The sequence below is a fragment of the Schistocerca serialis genome, chromosome 4 (genome assembly GCF_023864345.2).
Source record: "Schistocerca serialis cubense isolate TAMUIC-IGC-003099 chromosome 4, iqSchSeri2.2, whole genome shotgun sequence".
NCBI lineage: Eukaryota > Metazoa > Arthropoda > Insecta > Orthoptera > Acrididae > Schistocerca > Schistocerca serialis.
The window spans coordinates 471168204-471193318 of record NC_064641.1 but is presented as its reverse complement, the minus strand read 5'-3'; the positions used below and the strand labels follow the sequence as shown (position 1 = coordinate 471193318).

The 25115-nt window shown below is 42.9% G+C and overlaps 1 protein-coding gene across 3 annotated transcripts in view; it reads right to left on the bottom strand.

Moving 5' to 3' along the window:
- Positions 1-25115, bottom strand: part of LOC126475134 (BTB/POZ domain-containing protein 1-like) — a 472458-nt gene that overhangs the window by 6378 nt on the left and 440965 nt on the right. For all 3 annotated transcript variants that reach the window (XM_050102730.1, XM_050102731.1, XM_050102729.1), the window contains 3 exons: positions 7073-7174; positions 5070-5270; positions 1869-2071 (listed from right to left, as the gene is read on the bottom strand). In XM_050102730.1, coding sequence (XP_049958687.1) covers positions 1869-2071; positions 5070-5270; positions 7073-7113 — 445 coding nt within the window. In that variant the 5' untranslated portion in view covers positions 7114-7174. The remainder of the gene's footprint in view (positions 1-1868; positions 2072-5069; positions 5271-7072; positions 7175-25115) is intronic.

The window sequence follows — 25115 nt, the reverse complement described above, 5'->3', positions numbered from 1 at the left end:
AACAGTAAAAATCGACTTTAATAATAAAATATCTCTGACACAAAAATAGGTCACGTCAATTGCACAGTTACACCATAAATGTAACAAAGTAACAACAAACAAACAACAGTACAGTCTTCGTAAATGCAGTAAATAGTGTTCACATACACCCATATCCACATACACACACACACACACACACACACACACACACACCCACACACACCCACACACCCACCCACCCACCCACACACACACACACACACACACACACACACACACACCCACACACACACACACACACACACACACACACACACACACACACACACATATATATATATATATATATATATATATATATATATATATATATATATATATATATATATAAGCTTCGTTGACAGTATCCATCACACACAGTATACGTATATTTAGCTCTGTTAATACGGTTTCGTGGAATGTAGCACTTTTAGACATGTTCCAGCGTTATCTGTAATTGTTTCATTTTCTGCACGTTATTAACAGTTACTTATCGGGGGAAGAGCAATATTTAGCTATTGTCGTATCGGTATATTGTGCGCAATAGTGTACGAGTAACTGAAATGTCAATTTTAATGCGGAATGGTTGCGTCCATAAAATTTTTAACTTGTCGTGTAGCGTGGGCTATTTTTCCAAACGGATGAAGCTGCAATGGTTTTTTTTTCTCTGGGTGGTTTATTACGAAGTTAAATTCAGCTAAAGGTGGTGAAGGTATCAATTGAGACTATGCTTCCATATTCATAGTTTAAGAAATGGATGACTGTGATCAAATGTTGTCGAATTTTTGGAAAATTTTCCACACGAAGACAATCCAAAACTTCTAGCAGGACTATGAAAAAGTTTGTTAATAAGCAATGTTCTATTCTTGGCCACAGTTGGAAATAGAACGAGACAGAAATTATCAAAGGCAGAGAAATAATTAATTTTGATTGAAAACTGCAAAATTTTATATGCAATCTGTAAAGTGCTGAATAGGTCGTTGAGGAAAAAGTCATTGCTGGTCCCGGCGAAGGTTCGAGTCCTCCCTCGGGCATGGGTGTGTGTGTTTGTTAGGATAATTTAGGTTAAGCAGTGTGTAAGCTTAGGGACTGATGACCTTAGCAGTTAAGTCTGATAAGATTAAAAAAAAAAAAAAGTAATTGACTGGATGCAACCTGAGTTTATTAGTCCAATACTAAGCGTTTCGGACATTGCTATCGTCAGATATCCAGGAACATCAGGCTACACATGTTGCATCCAGGTGCACTACGATGTTCTAGGATATCTGATGATGGCAATGTCGAAACGCGTAATACTGGACTAATAAAGTCATTACAATGAAATGAACACCTTAGCTGTATACAGGCGTCGAAATAAGTCAACAGGGAGAGTTGAAAATGTGTGCCCAGACCGGGACTCGAACCCAGGGTCTCCGGCTTACGTGGCAGACGCTCTATCCATCTGAACCACCGAGGACACAGAGGATAGTGCGACTGCAGGGACTTATCTCTGGCACGCCTCCAGTGAGATCCACGTTCGCAACTTATTGTCCCGCACTATATTCATAGTGCGGACATGTCCGAAAGAACAGATACCATCTTCATATATATAATAAAGTTTCCTTCTAGTGAATTACTTTTTCCTTAGCGACCTATAGCATTTTCCAGAATGTACATGCATTCGAACCTGGTCGTGTGTACCTTTCGCGACTCCATGTAGCAGCTATGTCGCAATATTTTACTTTCATCACATGGATAAAACAGAACAACGCACTCTAAATTCTAAGCAGTTCCGATCTTTTAAGTGTGATTCCCCGGCGGTCGAGGCATAGGTACCGGAGTAAGCCATAGCTTGCGTGACAGCTGACCTGCCTTCGTGACGCAGCCGAAGCTGTCGCAGTAGACGCGCACGTTGGAGAAGACTTCGAGCACGCAGGAGGTGTCGAGACTGGCGGCCAGGTGTTGGGTGCAGAGCAGCTGCAGCCCGTGGCACTGGTACTTGTGCGCCGCGTACAGCGTCGCCAGCGCCGTCTGCACCGTGGGCAGCTGCACCGGCTCCTGGTACAGGAACCTACGCACACAGCCAGCAGCATCCGCAGTCAGCGACAGACGTACATTTAGTTGAGCATACGCAGCAGCAACAGTCGATGGCTCTGGGACACGTGCGCTGCGCGCTGTGTCACCGGCAGATGCGCCGGCTTTGCTAGAGGTGCCTAAACAACGTGCCGGAATCATCCGCCGTTAGCTAAGACTCCAGAACACTATGGACATTCCGCAAGCGTTTCTTCAGCGTGAGAGGAGGAGGGGAGTCAATAATACACTGCTCAAAAGACTTAGGGGCACATGATTTTGGGCGTCTGCCATATTGTATTCAGCATTAATTGAGGACTGCGTATGTTACCAAATTATACCTTTACCTTTCACAAATTAATTACACAAGAAAACATCATTACATCCTCGATGGTTTATATAAAAAGAAATGAAATGTCCGACAGATGCCGAAAAAACGTGCAAACAATCATTAATCAAATGGTTCAAATGGCTCTGAGCACTATGGAACTTAACATCTGAGGTCATCAGTCCCCCAGAACTTAGAACTACTTAAACCTAACTAACCTAAGGACATCACACACATCCATGTCCGAGGCAGGATTCGAACCTGCGACCGTAGCAGTCGCGCGGTTCCGGACTGAAGCGCCTAGAACCGCTCGGCCACCGCGGCCGGCCAATCATTAATCCATTCACCCTGGGTGGTATTCATTGGAATTTGAGAGCTTCAGTAACATGCATGCTCTGCGTGAGCATTTATTAGCGCGTGACACCTACGTAGCATGCTCTGCATGTCTACATATGTCGCCCTGTGGTATCCGTTCCCATTCTTCAATGAGAGCCCTTGGGACTCCTTGGAGAGCCTGTGGTAGAACAGGACGAGCACGAACACGTCTGCACGTCTCACATACGCTCGATGGAGCTTAGGTCGGGTCATTCCATTACTTCAATTTCCAGGCTTTACAAGACATCGCTGCTGACTCCCGCTGCATGGGCCCTGGCATTACGAGCAATACACGACCACCACCTGATGCACCAACCACCACATCGCCCAACAGGATCTGTTCTATGTACTGCCTGGCAGTAAGCCGACCATGAATAACGACAGTCTGTATGGCTGACGCCACTGAAGTCTCCCTACAGTATCATACAATCTTGGAAATCTGTCGATTTCCGGGACAACTTTTATCAGGTACTGCTCAACACAGGTCCCCGCACACGAACATGGCCATCATCTTGCGTCAGAGGATATCTGGACTCAGCTGTGAATAACGCGTTTCGCCAGTGACAAAGCTGCCAGTTGACATGGGAACGGCGGAACTGAAGACCAGCTGCAAAGTGTTCTCGTGTCAGGTGGCATACTTGAACAAGACATCTGGGTCGTAAGGTCCTTTTTCGTAACCTGTTTGTTACAGTCTGACTCTAGTCGGACACAGCGACTCCAGTGGCCCTTCTGAGATAGTTTTGCAGTGCTCTGGCAGTGTCCGTACGACGCCGCAACGCAGAGATGGGGAGATGTCGGTTTTCACGTAGGGTCGTAATGCGTCAGCGATCTTTCCAACCCACCATGAGTTCTAACCTGTCTCCCTGTAGCGGATCCACAAGCTGTGGATGACACACGGAGAAGCGTTGGAGGAACAAGACCGAACGTCCATCCTTTTTGGATCAAGCACATCGCCCTTGTAACTTACACTGCATTGCATGTGTTTGGTTGAGTACCGCTTCCACATGTTGTTAACTGCCATCTGCGTAACTCACTAGAAAATACTAGCACACCGGTAGTCACTTCCTTCTGAGGGGACACCTCACGTTGTAGTGCGTAACACAGCCAAATAGACGACGAATGATTTTAGTTGTTACCTACATTGAAAGCGAAGATCTCAAGTCATGCTTTAAGACCACAGGTACTGGCTGTAACAAAACAGATTTAACATAACAGATGTTAATAAATGCGTTCCCCTAATTCTTTTGAACAGTGTATTACCGACAGTGGAGGCATAACACATGCAGATGACTCAAACCATTATGAACACCTGCTTAATGTCCACCTGCTTAGCTCACTAGTAACGTACTTGCCTACCATGCACCGGGCCTGGGTTCGATTCCCGGCTGGATTAGAGATTTTCTCCGCCCGTGGATTGGGTGTTGTGTTTTGCTCATCATCATCTCATCATCACCGATGCCCTAGTCGCCCAATGTAGCGTCACCTGGAATAAGACTTCCACCCGGCGGCCGAACTTTCCCGGATGGGACGTCACGGCGAACGATGCCACGCGATCGTTTGATTTCATTTACCTGCTTAATAGTGTGATGATCCCCCTTTGTAACCCAATACAGGAGCAAGTTCTACGTGATATACGTTAGACAAATGCTTGGTAATTTTATGAAGGTACGTGCGATTAAATGTCTACGCACAGATCACGTAGTTCCCGTAAATTACAGGCCGGTAGTGTGTGATAGCAGAAATGGCGCCCAATAGTGCTCCAGATGTGTTCCATCACGTTGAGATCACACGAATTTGTTGGCAAAAACATCAACGTGAGTTCACTATCTTTCTCTTAAAATCACTGTAGTATGATTGTGACACAGGCAGTTATCCTGCTGGGAGATGCCATCGCCGTCGGCGTAGAAATCAAGCGCGAGGTGATGCAGGTAGCACAAAAAAAAAACCATGAGATGTCGTGGGCTGGGGCCTCCCGTCGGGTAGACCGGTCGCCTGGTGTAAGTGTTTCGAGTTGACGCCACTTCGGCGACTTGCGCCCCCCTCAGGGGGGAAAATCTCCGACCCAACCGGGAATCGAACCCGGCTCCCTTTGCACAGCATTCGGCCGCACTGACCACTCAGCTATCGAGGCGGACGCCTAAAGTAATATTTACATAGTCCACAGCTGTCACTGTGCCTTCGATTTCTATCACAGGGTAATGGAAGCCCAGTTGAATGCTCCCATAGCACAATACTGTCCCCAATGACTTGCGTTCATTGTGCAGAGCACCGTTGCGAGAGAGAGTTTGCGGCTCACCTGAGGAGGTTGGCAAAGCCCCTCCACGGGACGTCCGGCACGGTGACGGAGTGTCCGCAGGCGAGCGGGCCCTCGAACATGCAGCGGAAGACGGGGTTGGCGGCGGCCAGCACGCTGCGGTGGCCCGGCACACGGCACCCGTCCGGCCCCACCAGGAACGTCACGTCGCTGTCCGCCTCGTTCGGCAGCGTCGACTCGCACCTGCCGCAAAGGCAACACCCACACCGTCACCACGCCGCTCTCCACAGGGCGCGCCGCTGCAGCTAGGACGAGCTTAGGCAAAGGTACTGCGCATGCTCCAGAAACTCGATCTGTTCCGTTAGGGCTAATCAGATGTACGGGCCTAATAGCACCATCCACTGGCCCCCCACTCGGAACGCTGTGGTTCGAGGCGAAAGTGAAGCTACTTATAGTGCAAGATTTGTGAAAAATAAGATTACTGGAGAAAATACACTCAAAGGAAAAAAAGAAAAAAAGTGACGCACCCCGAAGGAATTATCTGAACGAAATGAAAATCGGTGGATTTGGTGTACATAAACAGACAAACAAATTGCAACGATTAAAAAAAAAAAACTGGATGACTTATTCAAGAGAAAGAGCTTAACAAATTGAGAATCTTCCTGAAGGAAATCGTGCCAAATTCTGTCCAACTGGCGCGTTAGACCGTCAAAATCCCGAGCTGGTTGGAGGGCACAACCGATAATGTTCCAAACGTTCTCAATTGGGGAGAGATCCGCCGGCCTTGCTGGCCAAAATTGGCTTTGGCATCAGGATGACCAGCAGTACAAACTTTCACCGACTCAAGTGTAGACCCAAACAGGATTGCCATAAACGGCAACAAAACTGGGCGCAGAACTTCACCGACGCACCATTGTGTTGTAAGGGTGCCGCTGATAACGCCCATAGGAGAGCTACTATGAAGAGAAATGGCACCTCAGACCACCACTCGTTATTGTCGGGCCGTATGGCGGGCTGCAGTCGAGTTGGTGTCCTATCGCTGTCTGGGGCTCCATAGACTCATCTTCGGCCTGAAATCTCATTGAATGGATTAGAACCGTCTTCAGTGATGAGTTCCACTTCGAACTGACCCCCGATGACCAGCAAAGACGTGTCTGGAGGCGCCTCGGACAGTGCTGAGGTACCAGCCTGAATGTCGCTCGCCATACGGCCCAACAACCAGGAATAAAAGCCTCAGGTGCCATTTCTTTTCATGGCAGGACACCTTTGGTTGTCATCCACTAGACCCTTACAGCACAGCGGTACGTCGACTATATTCAACATTCCATTTTGTTGACTTTCATAACAAGCCATCCTGGGCTCACACTTCGGCTAGATAATGCCCCCCTTCACACGGCGAGAGTTTCTACTGCTTCCCTTTATGCTTGCCAAACACTACCTTGGGCAACAAGGTTGCCAGATCTCTCCTCAATTGAGAGCGTTTGGAGCATTATGTGCAGGACCCTCCAACCGTTTCTGGATTCCGATCATCTAACGTGCCAATTGGACAGAATTTGGCACGATATCCCTCAGGAGGACATGCAGCTACTCTGTCAATCGATACCAAGCCGAATAACAGCTCGTACAAAAGGAAAAAGTGGACCAATGCATTATTGAAGTGCTCAATTTGTTAAGTTGATTTTCTTGAATAAATCGTCCAATTTTTCTGAAATTCCGCGCGGCTGCTGTAAAGTTTGGAATGTAGGAGACGAGGTACTGGCAGAAGTAAAGCTGTGAGGACGGGGCGTGAGTCGTGCTTGGGTAGCTCAGATGGTAGAGTACTTGCCCGTGAAAGACAAAGGTCCAGAATTCGAGTCTCGGTTCGGCATACAGTTTTAATCTGCCAGGAAGTTTCACATCAGCACACACTCCGCAGCTGAGTGAAAATCTCATTCTGGATATTTAAGTCTGCTAATTGCTACTAGGCACACTTTGCAACAGTTATGCTTTCTAAGTGACATTCCAAAGGTACAATGCCTTCGATTACTGCGGATGCAAAAACTTACCTCTTAGCCAGAAGAGGTGTTGTTGAAATAGCGGAACACATCTTGCTTGTAAGAAATTTTGCTTCAGTCCTTGCCGGGTGATTCACGTAACGATGTAGCTTTCTGTAACGAAAAAGGAAAACAAATGGGTAAAACAATTACGTGGCCGGAAAAGTACAAATCATAAAATAAACGGAATTTGTATTTTAGCTAGCCACCAGCAGATTTCGTTGTCAACTTTTAAGAGCAAGTGAGTTCTCTGAAAATGATGTTTTCTTGTAATGCTGTTTATCTTCAAGAAAAATGTAATTATTACTCGTCTTTCGCAAATAAAATTTTTATTTGGTTACTATCCAGATACGATTCATTTGATTCTGTTGGGCATCTTCAATTGCCTATAAAGATACAAAAGAGGTTACTGTTTGTCTGAATATAAATTTTTGAGAAATGTAGTGGTTCATGGCAGCCCGTTTAGGTTACATTAACATTTACAATCCAGCTTTTGTAAGTAATGTAAACATTAAGTTAATCTAAAAGTGCTGTCATGAAACACTACGTATCCCAAAAATTTAATAATTATGGTCCAGCAAACAATATACTCTTTTATTCAAATTTTTATCCAATATGGATGTGGAACGCTGCTACTGTGATGAATAAAGGTTTCCAGAAATTACTGCAAAAAGTCGCCTTTTGTTTTATTCTTCAGTTTTTATTTTCCATTACCAGTTTCGAACTGCGTAATGGCAGCATTATGGGGATCGTATTAGATGTGGCAAAATGTAAAAACGAAACACGTAAGTACTGAATGTGGCGAGAATTCTTCACATTATGGACCACTTTAGTTGTTTCACTTAACAGTTGTTTGTATCTGTTGATCTGTTCTTGATGCACCAATATTTTGGAAAACACAACGTATGTTTTCCAGTGACGGTAATTTTACAACACTTCACAAACTTGGCCATAGGCAAAAACGTCCACGCGCTTTGCAAAACAGAATAAAAATTCACAAATTTAGCCTCGGGTAACAACTTCCAGGTGCTTTACAAAACGAAAATAAAAGTTTTTATTTATTTTTTGTAAAGGACGTGGAAGTGGCTTACATGTTTCGTTTTTACGTTTCGCTTCAGCTACACAACCTCCACAGTACTGCAATCATGCAATAAATATGTACCATCTGCTTATGAATCGCTAGGCGATTTGAAAGCGGTAATGAGAAATAGAAATTGAAGAATAAAGCAAAAGTTGACTGGTTACAGTAATTTATGGAAACTTTTATTCTCTTTTATTTCTTTGCAAGCCACTAAAGATGCCCAATACAGTTAGGTGAAACATGTCTGATTAAAAACAATAATGATAATTATAGTAATAATAATGATAAAAGTAACAATAGTAACAGTAATAACAGTAGTACTAGTAACAGTAATAATAATAATAATAATAATGATAATATCAACAATTCTTGTCTCCAAGGTAATCGACATTAAAAATATTTATGTTTATCTTGAGAAACGAAATATTGCTAAATGCAGCAAGTAAAACAGCAGTAATTTAAAGGGTGATTTTAACAGTGTAATTCTTTGCGAAATAGTCTTATTGGAAGTGCTGTCTTCTTTTCGTCTTCTGGACTCTGAAAAGGTTCCCTCAGAAACTTTCAAGGGGACTTAATCCTTAAAGTGCAACATAAATGAACGCCAGACTACATCTCTGCACGTTCACTACCCACAACGACGTTAAGTGTGGGAAAAGTTCAGAGCCAACGGGATTTAGAACTGTGATGTGGAGTTTTCAGCTGACATGCACTCACCACATCTGACTGGAGCTGTTTCTCCTCAGTTTAACGAGCTTAATGAGAACATTTGTTTTCCTACACCTGCTAGACGAGCTGTATACGCTACACAACATTGTTCGCTGCTTGTTTAGTTGTCTAGTGAGTCTGCTGAATAAGTGGCAAAGCTGTTTCGATCTTGTTGTGTGAGTCGATTCACTTGTAAGTCCTTAGTGTGAAAAAAAGGAATACCCATGTTTGTTGAATTTCTGTTCTCAGGCGCTAAAAAAAAAAAAAAAAAAAAAAAAAAAGGAATTCTATTATAGGCGAGGAACACGTATCATGAGAATAAGATCCGATACCTGCACGAAAACATAACGATCGCACTATAAACATATTGCCTTTGAAGGCACCCTTCTTTGAAACGCATAATATTTTTAACCAATATGCGTTTTGTTTCTGTGTGTTTTGAGGCGTCGTCATATAGTAATCGTATTCTGCGCAGATGTTGGTCTCTTGCTGTAAGCGAACTTCTGCTGACAACGTACTGATTACTGTGAACTTTGAGTTCTACGGTTACAAATGCTAAAGTAGTACGTGATGTAGTCAGTTAACGTACAGTACGGCGGAAAGAAGTTGACGGAAGAGGACATATAATATGTAATTAGCCAGTAACTAAGTAGAACAACAGCCGGAAAATTCGCACTGATAACACTTCAGAATATAACTAAGTTAGATACCCTGTACAGTAACTGACTACATCACATAATATTTTAGTTTGTGCAACCATAGAACTCAGTAATCACAATAATCAGGAAGTTTCCAACAGAGGTTTTGTGCGTGGTAAAAGACTAACATTTGTGCATAATACGATTACTGTATTTCTTTAAAGACGACATCTCAAAATACATAGAAGCCAGAAGCATATTGGTTAAAAACTTTTGACGCTTCAGACAAAAGATACCATCGAAGATAACATGTTTCTAGTGGGGTGTATATATTTTCAAGGACAGAAAAACACTGTAACAAAGCTACTAACACTACAACAGAACAGTACAAGAATAGAGGCTTTTCTTTCAGTGTTTCTAATAGTTCCTTCAGATCTTTTGTTTATGCACTAAACATTATTGTCAACGAAGCGATAAAAATCAACAGATCAAGACTCTCAAATAATTTAAAGTCATTCAGATACGCGAGTCACATTTTTACTTTCCATATGACACGTAATGAAATATCTTGTACAAAGACTATAGCTCCAAGGCTTTCGACAGGGTTCATGCTCTGTCTCTGATGTCCTTCCTTTTTTTAAACCAATTTGCCACCTTTCCTCCACAGCAGTGCTAGTAATATGGTATATTATTTTCACTTACAGCGTTGTCGGAGCTATTATTCAACGACAACGCCGAAGTGCGATTGCAATCTTTAACGTTTTGGCACAACAAAATATAAGTTCTTCCAGAACCTCGACAATTGACGTTATGGGGATAAAATATCCCATCCGTTGTTCTTCGGCGCAAGCAAGTTGTCCACATGAGATACGCGTTTAGCTGGAATTGAATGTAAAGTCCTACGGCATGAATGGCTGGGAGACCCTGAAGCACAGGTTCAGTCGCGTAATTGGAAAGGTTTTCCCTGTCTTCTGCGCCCACAGTCACTTTTCTTCCTCCAAGTACGATAGTTGTGTGAGTAAATGTGTCTTTTAAATGTGGACGACTGTAATGGTGCGCGAAGTCAGTCCACCGATCTGAGCTTCCAGTTACAAGGAAGCGGTCACCGGCGGGGCGGGCGTGACCTCGGTCAGTGACGATGTGCGAATTACGTCACAGCCGCCCCTGGCACCACTTAGCCGGCTCGTTTCCGCGTCTCCGTGAAACAGATATCGCCGTTGTGCCTGCGGAAAATATCCTGTGTAGGTCGAGCTTCGCGTCAACTCCGTATTGTGCCTTAGCACTGATTCAGAGGAGGCAGACTGAAGCACTGTCGAGAAGGGCTGTGATGACTGAGATGCTAATTTCCAAGGGGTACTGAAGCGCCGGCCAAGGTGGCCGAGTGGTTCTAGGCACTACAGTCTGGAACCGCGCCACCACTACGGTCGCAGGTTCGAATCCTGCCTCGGGCATGGATGTGTGTGATGTCCTTAGGTTAGTTAGGTTGAAGTAGTTCTAAGTCCTAGGGGACTGATGATCTCAGATGTTAAGTCCCATAGTGCTCAGAGCTATTTGAACAATTTGGTACTGAAGCTGTGCCAAACTGAACAGCTTAAGAAGGAACTTTTGAGTATATTTCTCTAAATAAACCACAAACTATCATGTTATTTACAAGTTTCATTTCTTCTGTACGAAGTACGGCAATATAATTTTATTTTTGTTCGCTACTACAACATCTACATAAAAACTCCGCTCGCCACATGACGGTGTGTCGCAGAGGGAACTTCTGGCACCACTATCCCATACCTCCTTCCCTGTTCCATTTGTGAATGGGGTGTGTGAAGAATGACTGTCGGTAAACCTCTGCATCAGCTCTAATTTCTGGTATTTTATCGTGGTGGTCAGTTCACGACACGTATGTGGAAGGTATTAACGTGTTGTCCGATTCTTCCCGGAATGCACTCTCTCGGAATACCAGTAGTGAGCTACTCCGCGATGTACAACTTGTAACGCTTTCGCGGCGACTAAACGACTCTGTGACGAAACTTATTGCTCTTAGTTGGATCTTCTTTATCTCTCCTATTAGCCTTACGCCGTAAAGGCCCCAGAGTGGTGGTGACATAAAACCTACTCGTCATTAATTTCACCTTTCTCCGATTTACTTTCAATTCATATCCTGTACTCATTACACTGTTCAGTCCATTGAGCACGCCCTGTAGACTGAGGTGACAAAAGTCAGGAGATTCCTGCTAATATCGAGTCGGACCTCCTTTTGCCCGACGTAGTGCAGCAATTGACGTAGTGTGGATTCAACAACTGACCTCTCGATTATGTTATCTCCCACAAATGTTCAATGGAATTAATGTCGGACGATCTGCATAGTTAAATCATTCGCTCGAATTCTCCAGAATGTTCTTCAAAGCAAACATGAACAGTCGTGATCCGGTACGTGGCACATTGTCATTCATAAAAATGAAATCCATGAATGGCTGAAAATGGTCACCAAGCAGCCGAACATAAACATTTTCAGTCCATGATCGGTTCAGAAGGACCAAAGAACTCAGCCATTCAATGTAAACACAGCTCACGCCAATATGCAGTCACTTCCACCTTGCACAGTGACTTGTTGACAACTTTGATCCACGGCTCCTTGGGACCTGCGCCACACTCGAAACCTAAACATTTTCAGTCCATGATCGGTTCAGAAGGACCAAAGAACTCAGCCATTCAATGTAAACACAGCTCACGCCAATATGCAGTCACTTCCACCTTGCACAGTGACTTGTTGACAACTTTGATCCACGGCTCCTTGGGACCTGCGCCACACTCGAAACCTACCATCAGCTCTTACCAGTTGAAATCGGGACTCATCTGACGAAGTCATGGTTATCCAGTCGTCTAGGGTCCAACCGATGTGGTCACGAGCCCAGGAGATGCGCTGCTGGTGACGTCGTGCTGTCAGCAAAGGAACTCCCGTCGGATGTCTGCTGCCATAGCCCCTTGACCCCAAATTTCGCCGCTCTGTCCTAACGGTTACGTTCGTCGTATGTCCCGCATTGATTTCTGCAGCTACTTCACGCAATGTTGCTTGTCTATTAGCATTGATAACTCTATGCAAACGCCGCTGCTCTCGGTCGTTAAGTTGTCTGTGGTGAGAGGTAATGCCTGAACTCTGGTTTTTTCTCGACACACTCTTGACACTGTAGATTTCACAACACTGAATTCCGTAACGATTTCCAAAACTGAATATTCCATGCGCCTAGCTCCAATTTCCATTCGAAGACTGTTAATTCCCGTCGTGCAGCTCTAATGACGTCGGAAACTTTTTCACACGAGTCGCCCGAGTATAAACGACAGCACTGCCCTTTAGTGACTTGCGTATGCAGTACAACCAACATCTGTAGGCCTATACGATCATATCGCTATTCCACGACTTCTGTTGTCTCTGTGTAATTCTTCTTGAGTTTCACTGAGGACTACTGCGTCATCAATGAATCTTGTCATTGACATCATTTCATACTTCGCATTAAAAATAAAAAATAAAACAGGTCCGACAGCTGATCACGTGGGAATTGCTAAAATCTATATCGCATCCCTTCTTAACTGTTACTAGTCTCTAGAATCAAATCTGGCTAATAGCTGTAGGCAGTCAGAAAATAGATTAATAACGCGTTTTCTTGTACTCAATAATCTTTAAAAGTTGTTTCTATTTTTATGACATCAGACAAATTATTGCACCAGTTCAACAACCGTTCGCATGGGAGAGTACAGGCTGCTTAATGGCACAAGAGTATGTCTCCGCGTGAATGAACAGAAACTTAGGATGAATTCTAACTTCCCCATTGAAATTAAAAATTCTCCTTGGCACCAGTTGTAAGTTGAGGCTTATGCGGTTACCAGTAGGGTCTCCCTGGTGGAGCTAGGTCGCACTCTTCCTTTTCCCGCAAATGCGAGAACATCCTGAAAACAGGGCGGAGAACCTGCATGTATTAACAATGAGCTGCTTCCACGATCAAGAGTGAAATGTGCCTGTAGCATATTTGGCTAGGAGTCCCTTCCTGAGGGGTTCGTTCGCCTGGTGCAAATCTTTTTATTTTACGCCACCTCGGCGACTTGTGCATCGATAATGACGAGGACAACACATACACACAGTCCCGAAGGACGAAAATCCCCGCCTCGGCCTGGAATCGAACCCAGGGCCCCGTGATCGACAGTCAGTAATGTTAACCAGAAGAGCACGTCCTGCTGACACCTGAATGATAAAAAGTTTTCGATGGTGCTGAGCCACAGTCATACAATATTTTTGAAGGAACACACCATCATTTGACTGTACATTACAATACTTTTCTTCGGGTTTCACGCCATTATCGACTACAATGTTCTCATATAATTAACATCATATTGCTGTGTACTGTGCAGGACGACAAATACACAATTCAGCACATTTGTTTAGCGCTGATATGTATGATACAAAATTAATGTCTTATAGTAATACAGGACAATGCTGTACAAGAACGTTATATCTAGCGAAATCAGCCCAAACAAGTAATCATAAGACTAGCAAATGCCTTTGAAATATGCTATTCTTATGTTTACCTGCTTTGGGCACATTTTGCTATGTATGACGTGCTTGTACAAGAATGTCTCGTGTTCCTAAAAGAGCCGCGTGAGATTAGCCGAGCGGTCTAGGGCGCTGCAGTCATGGGCTGTGCGGCTGGTCCCGGCGGAGGTTCGAGTCCTCCCTCGGGCATGGGTGTGTGTGTTTGTCCTTAGGATAATTTAGGTTAAGTAGTGTGTAAGCTTCGGGACTGATGACCATAGCAGTTAAGTCCCATTAGATTTCACACATATTTGAACATTTTTTTTGTTCCTATAAGAGATTAATTTTGTAACATTTATATCAAAGTTGTTGAAATGTGTATTTGTCATCCCGCACAATACAGAGCAAAATGATGTTAATAGTCTAAAACCACTGTTCTCGATAATGGCTTGAAAGCCGAAATCTAGATTATACAGGAGAAAAATATAATAGTATACAGTCAAGCGGCGGTGTAGACCTATTACGTATTAAAAAAAAAACCGAATGATAGATCGGCTGCTGAGCCTTATGGATTTCGCATTGCACCATTGGCCTCCAAGATCGTCTGCTCTCACGGTATGTATGAAAGACTCTACCCGTATGGCTGCCCTTCCAATAATTTTGCGTGATCTGCGTCGCCGGATGGCGACAGCAGTAAATGCAGAGGCTCAAGACATCCTCGCGAAAGTATGGGACGAGTTTGACTATCATCTGGATGTTTGTCATGCGTTCGACGGAGGACACATTGAACATTTGTAAAGTCAAGTGAAAACTTTGATCCTAAACGAAGTTATAAACAGTACCCCAAGGTTGTACATATGTGCGTAAAAGTGAAAGATATACCCTCGTAAAAGCATAAAAGCAGGTGGTTCTTTTGACCATAAAAACTTTACGGCCTAATGCGTAAGTTGAAATTTCCTCCGTGTTTCTATCTTCCTTCACGTGTGAGATATAGTTTTTTGAAGTCTGATATGTCGTTTTGAAACACCCTATCCTATACTAGCTGAAACCCTGGGAATTAGGACTGATCGGGGTGGCGCAGCGGTTAACATACGGGACTCGCATTTGGGAAGACGGCGGTTGAGGGTCTCCGCGATTTCCCTAAATCACTCCAGGAAAAGGCCGGGTTGGATACTTTGAAAGGACAATGCCGACTTCCTTGTCCATCCTTGAAATATTTCGAGCTTATCCTTCGTCTCTAATGCCGCATTGTCGACGGGGCGTTAAACTCTAATCTTCCTTTCTTCCTTCCCTTGGCAATTAGGTTTAAAGACACTGCATTATTGTCGGAAATTCAGTACGACAGAGACATGCAGGTGTTTGTGTCATGATCTATCCTGGTCCTTTATTTCTACGCACCTGGCTTATCTTACTGCATGAAAAGCAGTAGAGTATCCATCGTTGCACACATCAACCGATGCAAAACACACTGCTAATCTGCAGATTCTTGATCGGAAATTAGAGAATGAAAGAGGAAAAAAGTGGGGACGGGCTATTACGGAGGTTGTGAGGATCTCACCGTCAGTGCCCGACATTGTTTTCTGTCGCAGTGACGAGTGGCGTGTAAATCTGGTTACCGCCTGGAATAACAATGCGGAACTGTATCCGAAGGCCTTCCGGGATCAAGAAGCACGGCATTGACAGGGTAGGAATCAAAGCCGTGAGCCTAGTTACCTTGAGTTTTTTAAACTTTTAGGAATCCTTGTCGGGTACTTACAGATGCTAATTTACGTTTCACGAAACAGGAGGAGCAAATGCATAATGGTTTTTTTTCCTGTATGGTAGAGAGTGATATAGTGGCGTCGATCAAACTTTCACATTTTTAAATTTACGTTCAGTTATGCCTTCTATGGTGAACTGCATATTACGGATGTAATGAGACTATGACTTACATTAGCAGAGAAGTTTGGACAATCAGAGGACTTTGCGTGTTACACTGAGAGCCTTTCGAACTATCATGCATACGCGACGCATAAAATTCATACGGGAATACCAAAGTTAAACTTCAATAGGTAGCAATATGATGAGTATAGTGCATTATTTACTAACCACACTGTTAACGTTCGTATGTTTATTTCGTGCAACTTCGGCGCTTGTGAAAGTAATTTGTTTTAATTGCAAATATTTTAAAAATTTACTTTAGACACTGTTCACTTCCAAAATAAAGTACTAATGCATATTACCAGCAAAATAGAGAAATTATTAAATCATAAAACCAGAAGGAAAGCATAAAGCTTACGTCATTGATTGTCAACAGAGAGCAAAACTACTGTTTCAACGTTTCAAACCAAGTTAAGTTACACTGCTACCGCATACTTCATGTTATCATGAACTATAGTGACACGTTTTATTGGGTGGTCACTGCATTGAAGAAAATACCGCCTGGAAGTACAGTACATTGCGAACTAATGCTGCGTCGATCAAAGCCTACAGTTCGTCGAACTCTTGGAAGGCATTAATTGATCATATACATGCAGTCATTGACATACGTGTCGATGTAGAGCAAAGAAGTGATCTTAAGTAGCCGTCGAAATTCAATACTGCCAGTGGTTGGATATCATTTGTTTGGAATACAGTATAATGCCAAATAACAAGCCCAGTAAGAACGACATCTTTTCACACACTAAAACTTCCCCAGTGTTATGTTAGCATCAAAACTAACCGCTATTCACAAATACTTAGGTCGCCAGAAAACAACTCCACGCAGCTTACGTTTTCAGCCCGACATTTTGAAATGCAGTCTGAAACACGGTTATGACCTTCAAATCTTTTACTGTCTATTTAGCGGTCGTCAGATTCCGATTTATCGCGTGAAACGTTGAAAAACAGAGCCTACTGTCAATTTTCATTGTTTTCTGTGCTGATGCGCAGACCGGTAGGCGTGTTATTGCCTTCTGGGTAATCTGTATTTTGGATGAACGTGAGTCTCAGTTCCTGTTGGTATCTTATCTTCCTTTACCATTATCTATTTCCCATGAAATCAACAAAAAGAACATCCTTTTTGTCTCGAAAAATGAACAGTCATCATTTTGCGATTCGACTAAGGACACTGACTAAATTTTTTTCTGTTTTGCTGAAGCTGAATGGCGCCACTGCATTGAGTGCTGTTTCCATTCTGCGTTGATGTAGGATATAAACGTCTCGCCACCCGTAGCAATGTGGGAAAACAAATCATCTACATCTTGTGGATGGCGATCCAACATCGCACGCCTGCTTGACATTCTTTGCTCCGTGTTGGTCGGTAAGCACTTCCGTATCACACTGCACAAAATTTGTGATATCTGAGCTTTCCTTGACAATGTGTAAATAATGGAGCATTCATTTTCTTCACCAATCACTTCATCAAGCAGAGTACAAACCGTCAAGCGTCGATCAAATCCCAATTTCCGGTCCACTCGTTGCTCGATTTCATAGGCCTGGATATTGGACATGCCAATCCGCTCTTTATCATACACATAAACAAGGCACAACTCCGGACGCATTTGAGCAGCTATTGAACCTTTTGCAAAGAAAAATCGAATTCGAAAACGCACGTCACAATTGATGGGAGCCGCGATTTTCGAAGCCACTGTTGTTTGATTTTACACAGAGTCAAATGACTAGTGAGTCAACACGAAGACTTCTATAGGTTTTAAATAATCTTTAGAAGGCTTTGCATTTGCAAAACTTTGTTCTGAGGTGACGACATTTAATTGTAAGCAAACAGCGCTTACTTTTCGAATGTCTCTCGTACCAAGTATATCACAGACTAACATTCCACAGAAAATGCCGAATGGCCCCTACATATCCTCCTGCAATCGTCATCAATGAGCTATGGACTCTGGCGTAAACATCTTGTACTTCCCACATACATACATCCACCATACCGCTAATTCGATGTCACGGTACCAGAAACCCACTCTTGTAAAGCATAATTTTATGCCATTTGTGTCGCAGTGTTAGTTTGGAATTTGAACAAATTACTTTTACCTCAGTTAGCTTTTTTGCGACATTCATACCAGTTTTTAATGTTTACATTTCTTTTCGAAGATATAACGTTAATTGTTGATACTGTAATGTGGCCGAAAGGTTAGAACTTCTTTGTGGACGCATGGCTTCTTGAAAGATAATGTAATCTTGATTTCAGTCCGTCCGTAAGGCTCCGTTAATAAGCGGTAAGACAGTCCAATGATCTGAAGAAGGAAAAAAAGAACTCTCTTCCATTCAAGTAGCAGACGGACATCAGCATACAAGTAGTCACGCTGTGCCGCAAAGAGGCACTGTTTATTTATCGCTCGAATGTACAATACAACAATAGCCACTCTGAAATTTCTTTCCCATTGATGCGCGACAAATGGAAGTTTGTTAAATGTTGCCCGAAGTTTAATCATCGATTAGCTAAATCCCGACAGCGCTCGGATTCAGTTTACGGTTCCTGCGACTGCAAATGCGCCATTTTAACACCTCGTCAAGAGAATCAGAAGAAACACGCAATAGTTTTGTCGTAGTGGGAGTTGGCTTAAGAAGAAACTATTCGAGGTCATTTCCAATGAAATTTCACAACTCACGCGACTGACTGTATGTGATTAGGCAATATATGAACAAAAGAGAGCTAACAAGTGGATTTATTGCTGTATGGGACACGGCACGATTATATCAAATGGGGTTTACTTATTGAAAACGTTGTTGCAGGAACTCTGAAGGATTACCGACTTTTTCATAAGCAGGCTATCCATGTAGCTTAAAGGTGTTTAAGTGAAAGGTATCTTACCTTTTAAATAAGTAGCAAAATACATCATAATTGAGTAACGTTTCTCTTGTTGTCTGACTGCAGGCGTACTGTAAAAGTCAGCATCTTTGGACTATTGTGTAATGTTCAGATAGTATCACTGTCACCAGGAGCAGCTGAAATTTGAATAAAAGCTTTTTATTGACTGCCCATTTCGATTTCATGAGGTCCATAAAAAATCAAGCCAGCGTGCTTATCATAGGTAATATTAAGGCATCAGTTATAAATTGTGATCTTAGCGGTTCTTTTCAGTCATGCCTTCTGAATGAAAATCGCGTGGTTGGCACCCAAGCCCGCCACAGTTACACGATTCGCAAACATTTAGAAACCTTTAGCACTCTTTCGCATGAATCACATGACACACATCCTGTCTCAGGGGGGTAACGGGATGGCGATACGAAAGGAATCCGGCCACCCTTTAAAAATTAACCACGCTAGATCCGTTCATAACCATGCCGAACCTGCGCTGATACGAAACAAAGGCACAATAAAAAAAAGAAGACCGTACGAGTATATAGAATATTTCAAATATTTCAAAACATTTGCATCAAACGTCAAGGAGTGATAGATCACATCATCGGCAACTACTTTTGTTAGAGATAAAATGTTCGCTGACGCTTCCCGGCGACTGTAGAAGTCCTGTTGTATTGGTTATGCACTTGAGAGGTGGCAGGGTGTAGGCGCTCTGCATCGTGTGTATGCAATGGGTGTTACCTATAAACGGGTGAAAGGGGGTAGCTGAGTCAACCAAAGCTCCCGTGTCGCTTCGAAAATATCTTTCTCCGCTTAGAGAAATTTCTTCTTAAGGCTTTCTTGTCGAAAATCCCTCTACGAGTTTATTGGGGCAGTAGTATGCAGCAAATTTGTGTAGTGGACTCTTCTAGTTCGGCGAAATCTCGTCATCCCGGGAAGGACAAAGGCATGCCTAGGTTTACCGGGCAGTGTGACCAAACATTTTGTCTCTAATAAAAGTTGTTCCCTATGACATGATCTAACACTACTACATGTTTGATGGAAGGATTCTGAAACATCACGTGTATAATGGTCTGGGGAAATGGTTACTAGGAACCATTCAGATTAAATTTTACCTCAACGTCTCTGCATTACCTAAGCTGAGTACACTGGATTGATATTTTGTGATTGGGAGTTTGTGTAATCGAAACTGGTAGTCAATAAAGTCAATTTAGTAATGAAGGATAGGGTGGGGGTTAAAAATTGTTTAGGGAAATCAAGGCATGGATAGAGTAATCAGGTTCAAATGAATGTACCTTGCAGTAGCAATTCAGACATGAAGAAGGGTGCGCAGGAAGAGCTGCATCAGAACAATCTTTCGACTGAACATTAACAACAGCAACAATATTCAATAAAACCTTTTTTATTCTAGCAGTAGAACAGCCTGTTGATAATGAGGCTTCTTTGAATATTTGCACGCTGTAGGTTACCATCTACATAAAATGAACTGTCTAGGGCAGTGTTTAGACTTTGAAATATCTAATATCCGTTTTGATTCGTCACATATTTCTAGTTTGATCTCAAAATTTTCAGATCATATACAGTTCCAGTAACACAGTGGGGAAGCCTGAGAAGATAATTAAAAGAAGGCCAGAGGCGGCGGAACGTAATGTTTTCTTGGAATGCGCAAAATGAGCTGAAGTGCTAAAAATATTAACGAAAGAGAAGTCGTCATCACCCATGGAATTCTTAAAAGCCGAAAATCGCTAGGGAATACTGAAGGGAGAAGAAAGTTTACTTCTGGACATCTGACTATTGCTGTTCGTTGTCCGCAACTATGCACCCTCCCCCGCCCCCAACACACACACACACACACACACACACACACACACACACACACAGAGAGAGAGAGAGAGAGAGAGAGAGAGAGAGTGAGAGTGAGAGGAGGAGGAGGAGGAGGAAGAGGAGGAAGGGGGACAGCGGGGATAAGGTTCTGGAATTCTTGGTACAGTACACCGAAACGTATAGCTCTGTAAAGAAGTGAGTGAAACGTAGTCTCCACATGACCAGTGATACGAGGAAGTCGCACGCGCGATGGACTGTAGTTAGCTGACCATCCCTGTCGCGTGTTTCGCAATATGTTGTGGTCTCTGCTTCCGGGAAATGTACCAAACAAAAACATCCCGTATCTTGTGGGACTACCGTCATCCTCAGTTTATCTCTGGTCTCCATCTGTCAACAGATGTGCGTTGAGCGCAGTACTTCGCCAATGTCCCTACTACTATATAAAAAACCCAAACTGAGAGAGAGAAAAATCACTGTGCGTCTGCCTCTGTGGGTTCCCTAATCTCGCTCATCTCATTCTCATGGTGCGCAATTGAGATGTAGATGCTGGAAACATAATGGCCGCAGTCTTCATTGAAGATTAAATTTACTCAACAGGGCTTCGCAAGAACTACATGATTTCTATTTAGCTCCCCGAGCATTTCTGTTACTCTTTCGTGTGGGCCTTACTGCTCTGTTACGACCCTGGCAGCGCATCTCTGATTTCGTTCGATGCCTGTTGCCGCACCTACTTGATAAGGACCCCAAGTACTGAAAGAATGCTCTAAAATTGATCTCACTATTGTCTTGTATGCATTACCACTGCAGGTGCATTGCACTTTCTCATTTAAGAAAAATCCAAGTCTTTCATTCGCCTCCCCCCCCCCCCCCCCACTAACATTGATTTTAGGTGATCTCTTAATTTCGTATTGCTTCTTGGTATTATCCTTAATATACGATTTAGCGAACTGAAAAATACCGAAGAAAAAATGTTTCAGATGGCTCTAAGCACTATGGGACTTAACATCTGAGGTCATCAGTCCCCTAGTCTTAGAACTACATAATCCTAACTAACCTAAGAACATCACACACATCCATGCCCGAGGCAGGATTCGAACCTGCGACCGTAGCAGCAGGGCGGTTCCGGGCTAGAACCGCTCGGTCACAGCGGCCGGCTACCGAAGAAAGTCTTAGACTTGTCATAAGCACTGTAGAGACTTGGCGCCGTTATGAGGTGTTTAGACTGAATTTATGCGTATATTTCTGTCTGGAGAGTGTGAACTCACTACTGACCGATGACGACGAAGAACCCCTTCGGTTTCGTGAACGGCCACTTCCGTGGGCGTGCCAGTGAACCATGTTGGTAGTTTACATGAAAAAACTTTCTGCTGGTTTGATATTGCTCGTAAGTAAGCTTATGTGATGAATAACGGCGCTCCATTAAATTTATTCATTTAATTTCTGGCATTTCACTTTTGATCTTTGTGGCGAAAGGCCGAAAAACCGACAAGTTCTACGCTACTAAATATGTAATTTAGTGCTCCAGATAATGTGTTTTGTTGTCTTGTTTTGTGAAAAAAGCATGACTGGAAAGTTACTGAACTCGCTTTCATCTCTGTTTGACATCGATCACTGGCCGTAAGTACTGTATATTTCAAAATTTACTTTGAATGTGAATTGCACTTCTCGGTATTCTGATAGTTCTTGTAAATTTATTTTATGTAGCCGTTAGAGAACATAGACTACCACATTTACACCTGATGTACAATACATCGAGCCACTGATTGCAGATTGCGATGCGTACCTAAAATTATATTCTGCCATTTATTTGACTTGACTTCACTGTGTCAGTGGTTTATGAGAAGCTATGGCGTGCCATACTTTTGGCCCTCTAATCATTAAGCCAGTGTGTTTAACGGTCAGATTATTAATGTAAATGTTCAGTCTGATTCTTACTTGGTCCCAGCATATTCTCGATACATAACGCGATTTTTATGCTCGAAAAACTGTGTGTGTGTGTGTGTGTGTGTGTGTGTGTGTGTGTGTGTCTGTGCAGTGACAAGTGCCACAGTAGCTTTGCCTTTGAATTCTCCCTATGGTGTACATGTCCACTGTAGTGGGCAGACGTTAATGGTCGCTTCTTTGGCGTTTTCAATCAGTCCTGAGACTGCAAATGCACGCAGTCCACTCCAGAGAATACTCCCTACTGGTCCTGTGCCCTGCGAAAATTTGCAGGCTCAGGAGTGATTGAAAATTCCAAAGAAGCGACCATTATTATGTATCCACTGCAAGTGGACATATGCACTATAGGTTAAAGTATAGTTTCTCATCTTACTCCACCCCACTACTAGATGGACGAGCTAGTCCTCCGAATGAAGGAAGGGCATGTCGTATTCCACTACACCCGAAATTACAGACAGTAAGCCGCGTCTATAAAGTCCACAACGCGGCCTGGCGTACCTCCTTCCAGCCACGCAGACGGTATGAGGTCCTTCCCACTCGTCTTCGCATTGGACGCAGCTCACGGAAGCATGAGGGTTTTCCAACGTGTGATGCTTGTGGTGTGCAGATCACGGTGGAGCACATTTTAATAGACTGTATTTTGTATTCAGACAAGAGGGCAGCAGCTAATTTGTCGACGGATTTGCCCTCTATTGTAACTGACAATAACAGGAGCGTGGTATGCCTTTTAAGGTTTGGAAAATGTCCGACTTTTTCCTTAAAATTTTACGGCGACCTTTTTAATGTGTTGTTAGGGTGACTGGCTCATCCGTGTTTTTTGTTAAAGACCAGTGAGCCACATAATCCTGTAAATGTATTTTAGTTTTACTCTTGTGTTTTAATTGACAGTTTTTGCAGATCTGATCATTTTAATTCTGTCTTACGGGATATGAGCTAGTGTGACAGTGCGGGTGATAATGAGTGCGACTGGGAGAGAGTGAGTGAAGTTTTAGCTCAGATTGTTTCTTACTTCTTTTATCGCATTTTATAGGTTTTAGCTACATTCTTTGCTATTAATTTTCGTTCGGGCGCTGATAACCTTGTAGATGAGTGCCCCTAAACTACAAACACACAATGCGGTTAGTAACGCCCTGTAGGGTTCAGGGTAATGCGGTAATATTTTTAGGGAGAGAAGCACATCGTTGACAAATTAGCTGTACTGTTTAACATTACTTTTAGAACATTTGCAAGGATCAGAAAAAAAACCGTTTTATGAAACCTTCCATCGTCATGGCCGATGCTGTTGTTTTTCTAACGAGCAGTCTCTTTCCTAAGATGGTGTGTTCTCTATAGCTCAGACAATTCGCAATGCAGCAATGTCTCTGCATCATAGATTAGAAAGTACTACACCACTACCAACCACTGGTCAGTTTTATTATATGCTACTTTCGCTGTTACGTAAAATAGTTATTGAAGACTGTTTCCTTTTTCTTGTTTGTAACCTGAAATTCCAACAGTACGACTATGGAAACATTGTGCTAAAGAACTTTTCATCAGCATAATGCTCAGAATGAAGAGAACACTTTGTTGAAATGACTGATTGCTGGTAAAAGACACATATAGGTACTGTCGTAGTTGCAAATAACCATGTTGTCTTAAGCAGGTTTATCCACTTTCTATTTCGCTGTTATGTCTCATTACATTTAGTTTTATTTATATTCATCTGTATTACAAATTACACTAATTTCAGGTTTTTTGACTTTAAATTAAACTCCGATCCATCGACGTCATGATATTTCTGTGTAGTTTTCACCGGGCTTTTGAGATACAAATTGTGAGTGTATAATGAACGTATCAAATAAAAAACTGGAAACTGTGTGTGGGATACACCATTTCTGATATCCACGTTGGTGTATTAACCACAACACGCAACTCTTTTGAATATTAATTGGTTAGTGACTATGTTGCTCCTTTCCTAGACGTCGTATACTCACACTTATTGTGATGACGTATATTTCCATATTTTTACACCCTTAGCTATGAAAGTAAGAATATAAATTATGGAAACCAATACAGGACTCACTTCAACAATTGCGCTAGGTCTTGCTAAGTAATGTCTAACTTGATAGTCTAGGAATATATTTTTTCTCCTTTTTTGTGTATGCTGTTTATAAACACACACACACACACACACGAGAGAGAGAGAGAGAGAGAGAGAGAGAGAACTGCCTGATCGACCACTCGAAATGAAATCTCCGTCCTCCCCTCTTTGTACACAATTACATCTGCTACTTTCTTAAATCCCTGACTGATGAGCAGATTAAATGCGTCTGTCTTGATGTCGCGAAGTACATTACACTTGTATAACCACGATAACGAAAGCTGTTTTGGTTGCTTTGCTTTCAGTTTGAAGGTTTTTTTCACAGTTGTGGCTTCTTCTTTCCATTTCATGTGATACATTGAGCAATTTGTCACCTCTTCGATTTTAGAGGCGCTGTGCTGTTGCTGTTTGTAGCACATTTACGACTACACTGATCAGCCACACCTCAGCTTCGCCAATGTGCACGCTTAGGTCACGTAACTAAGAC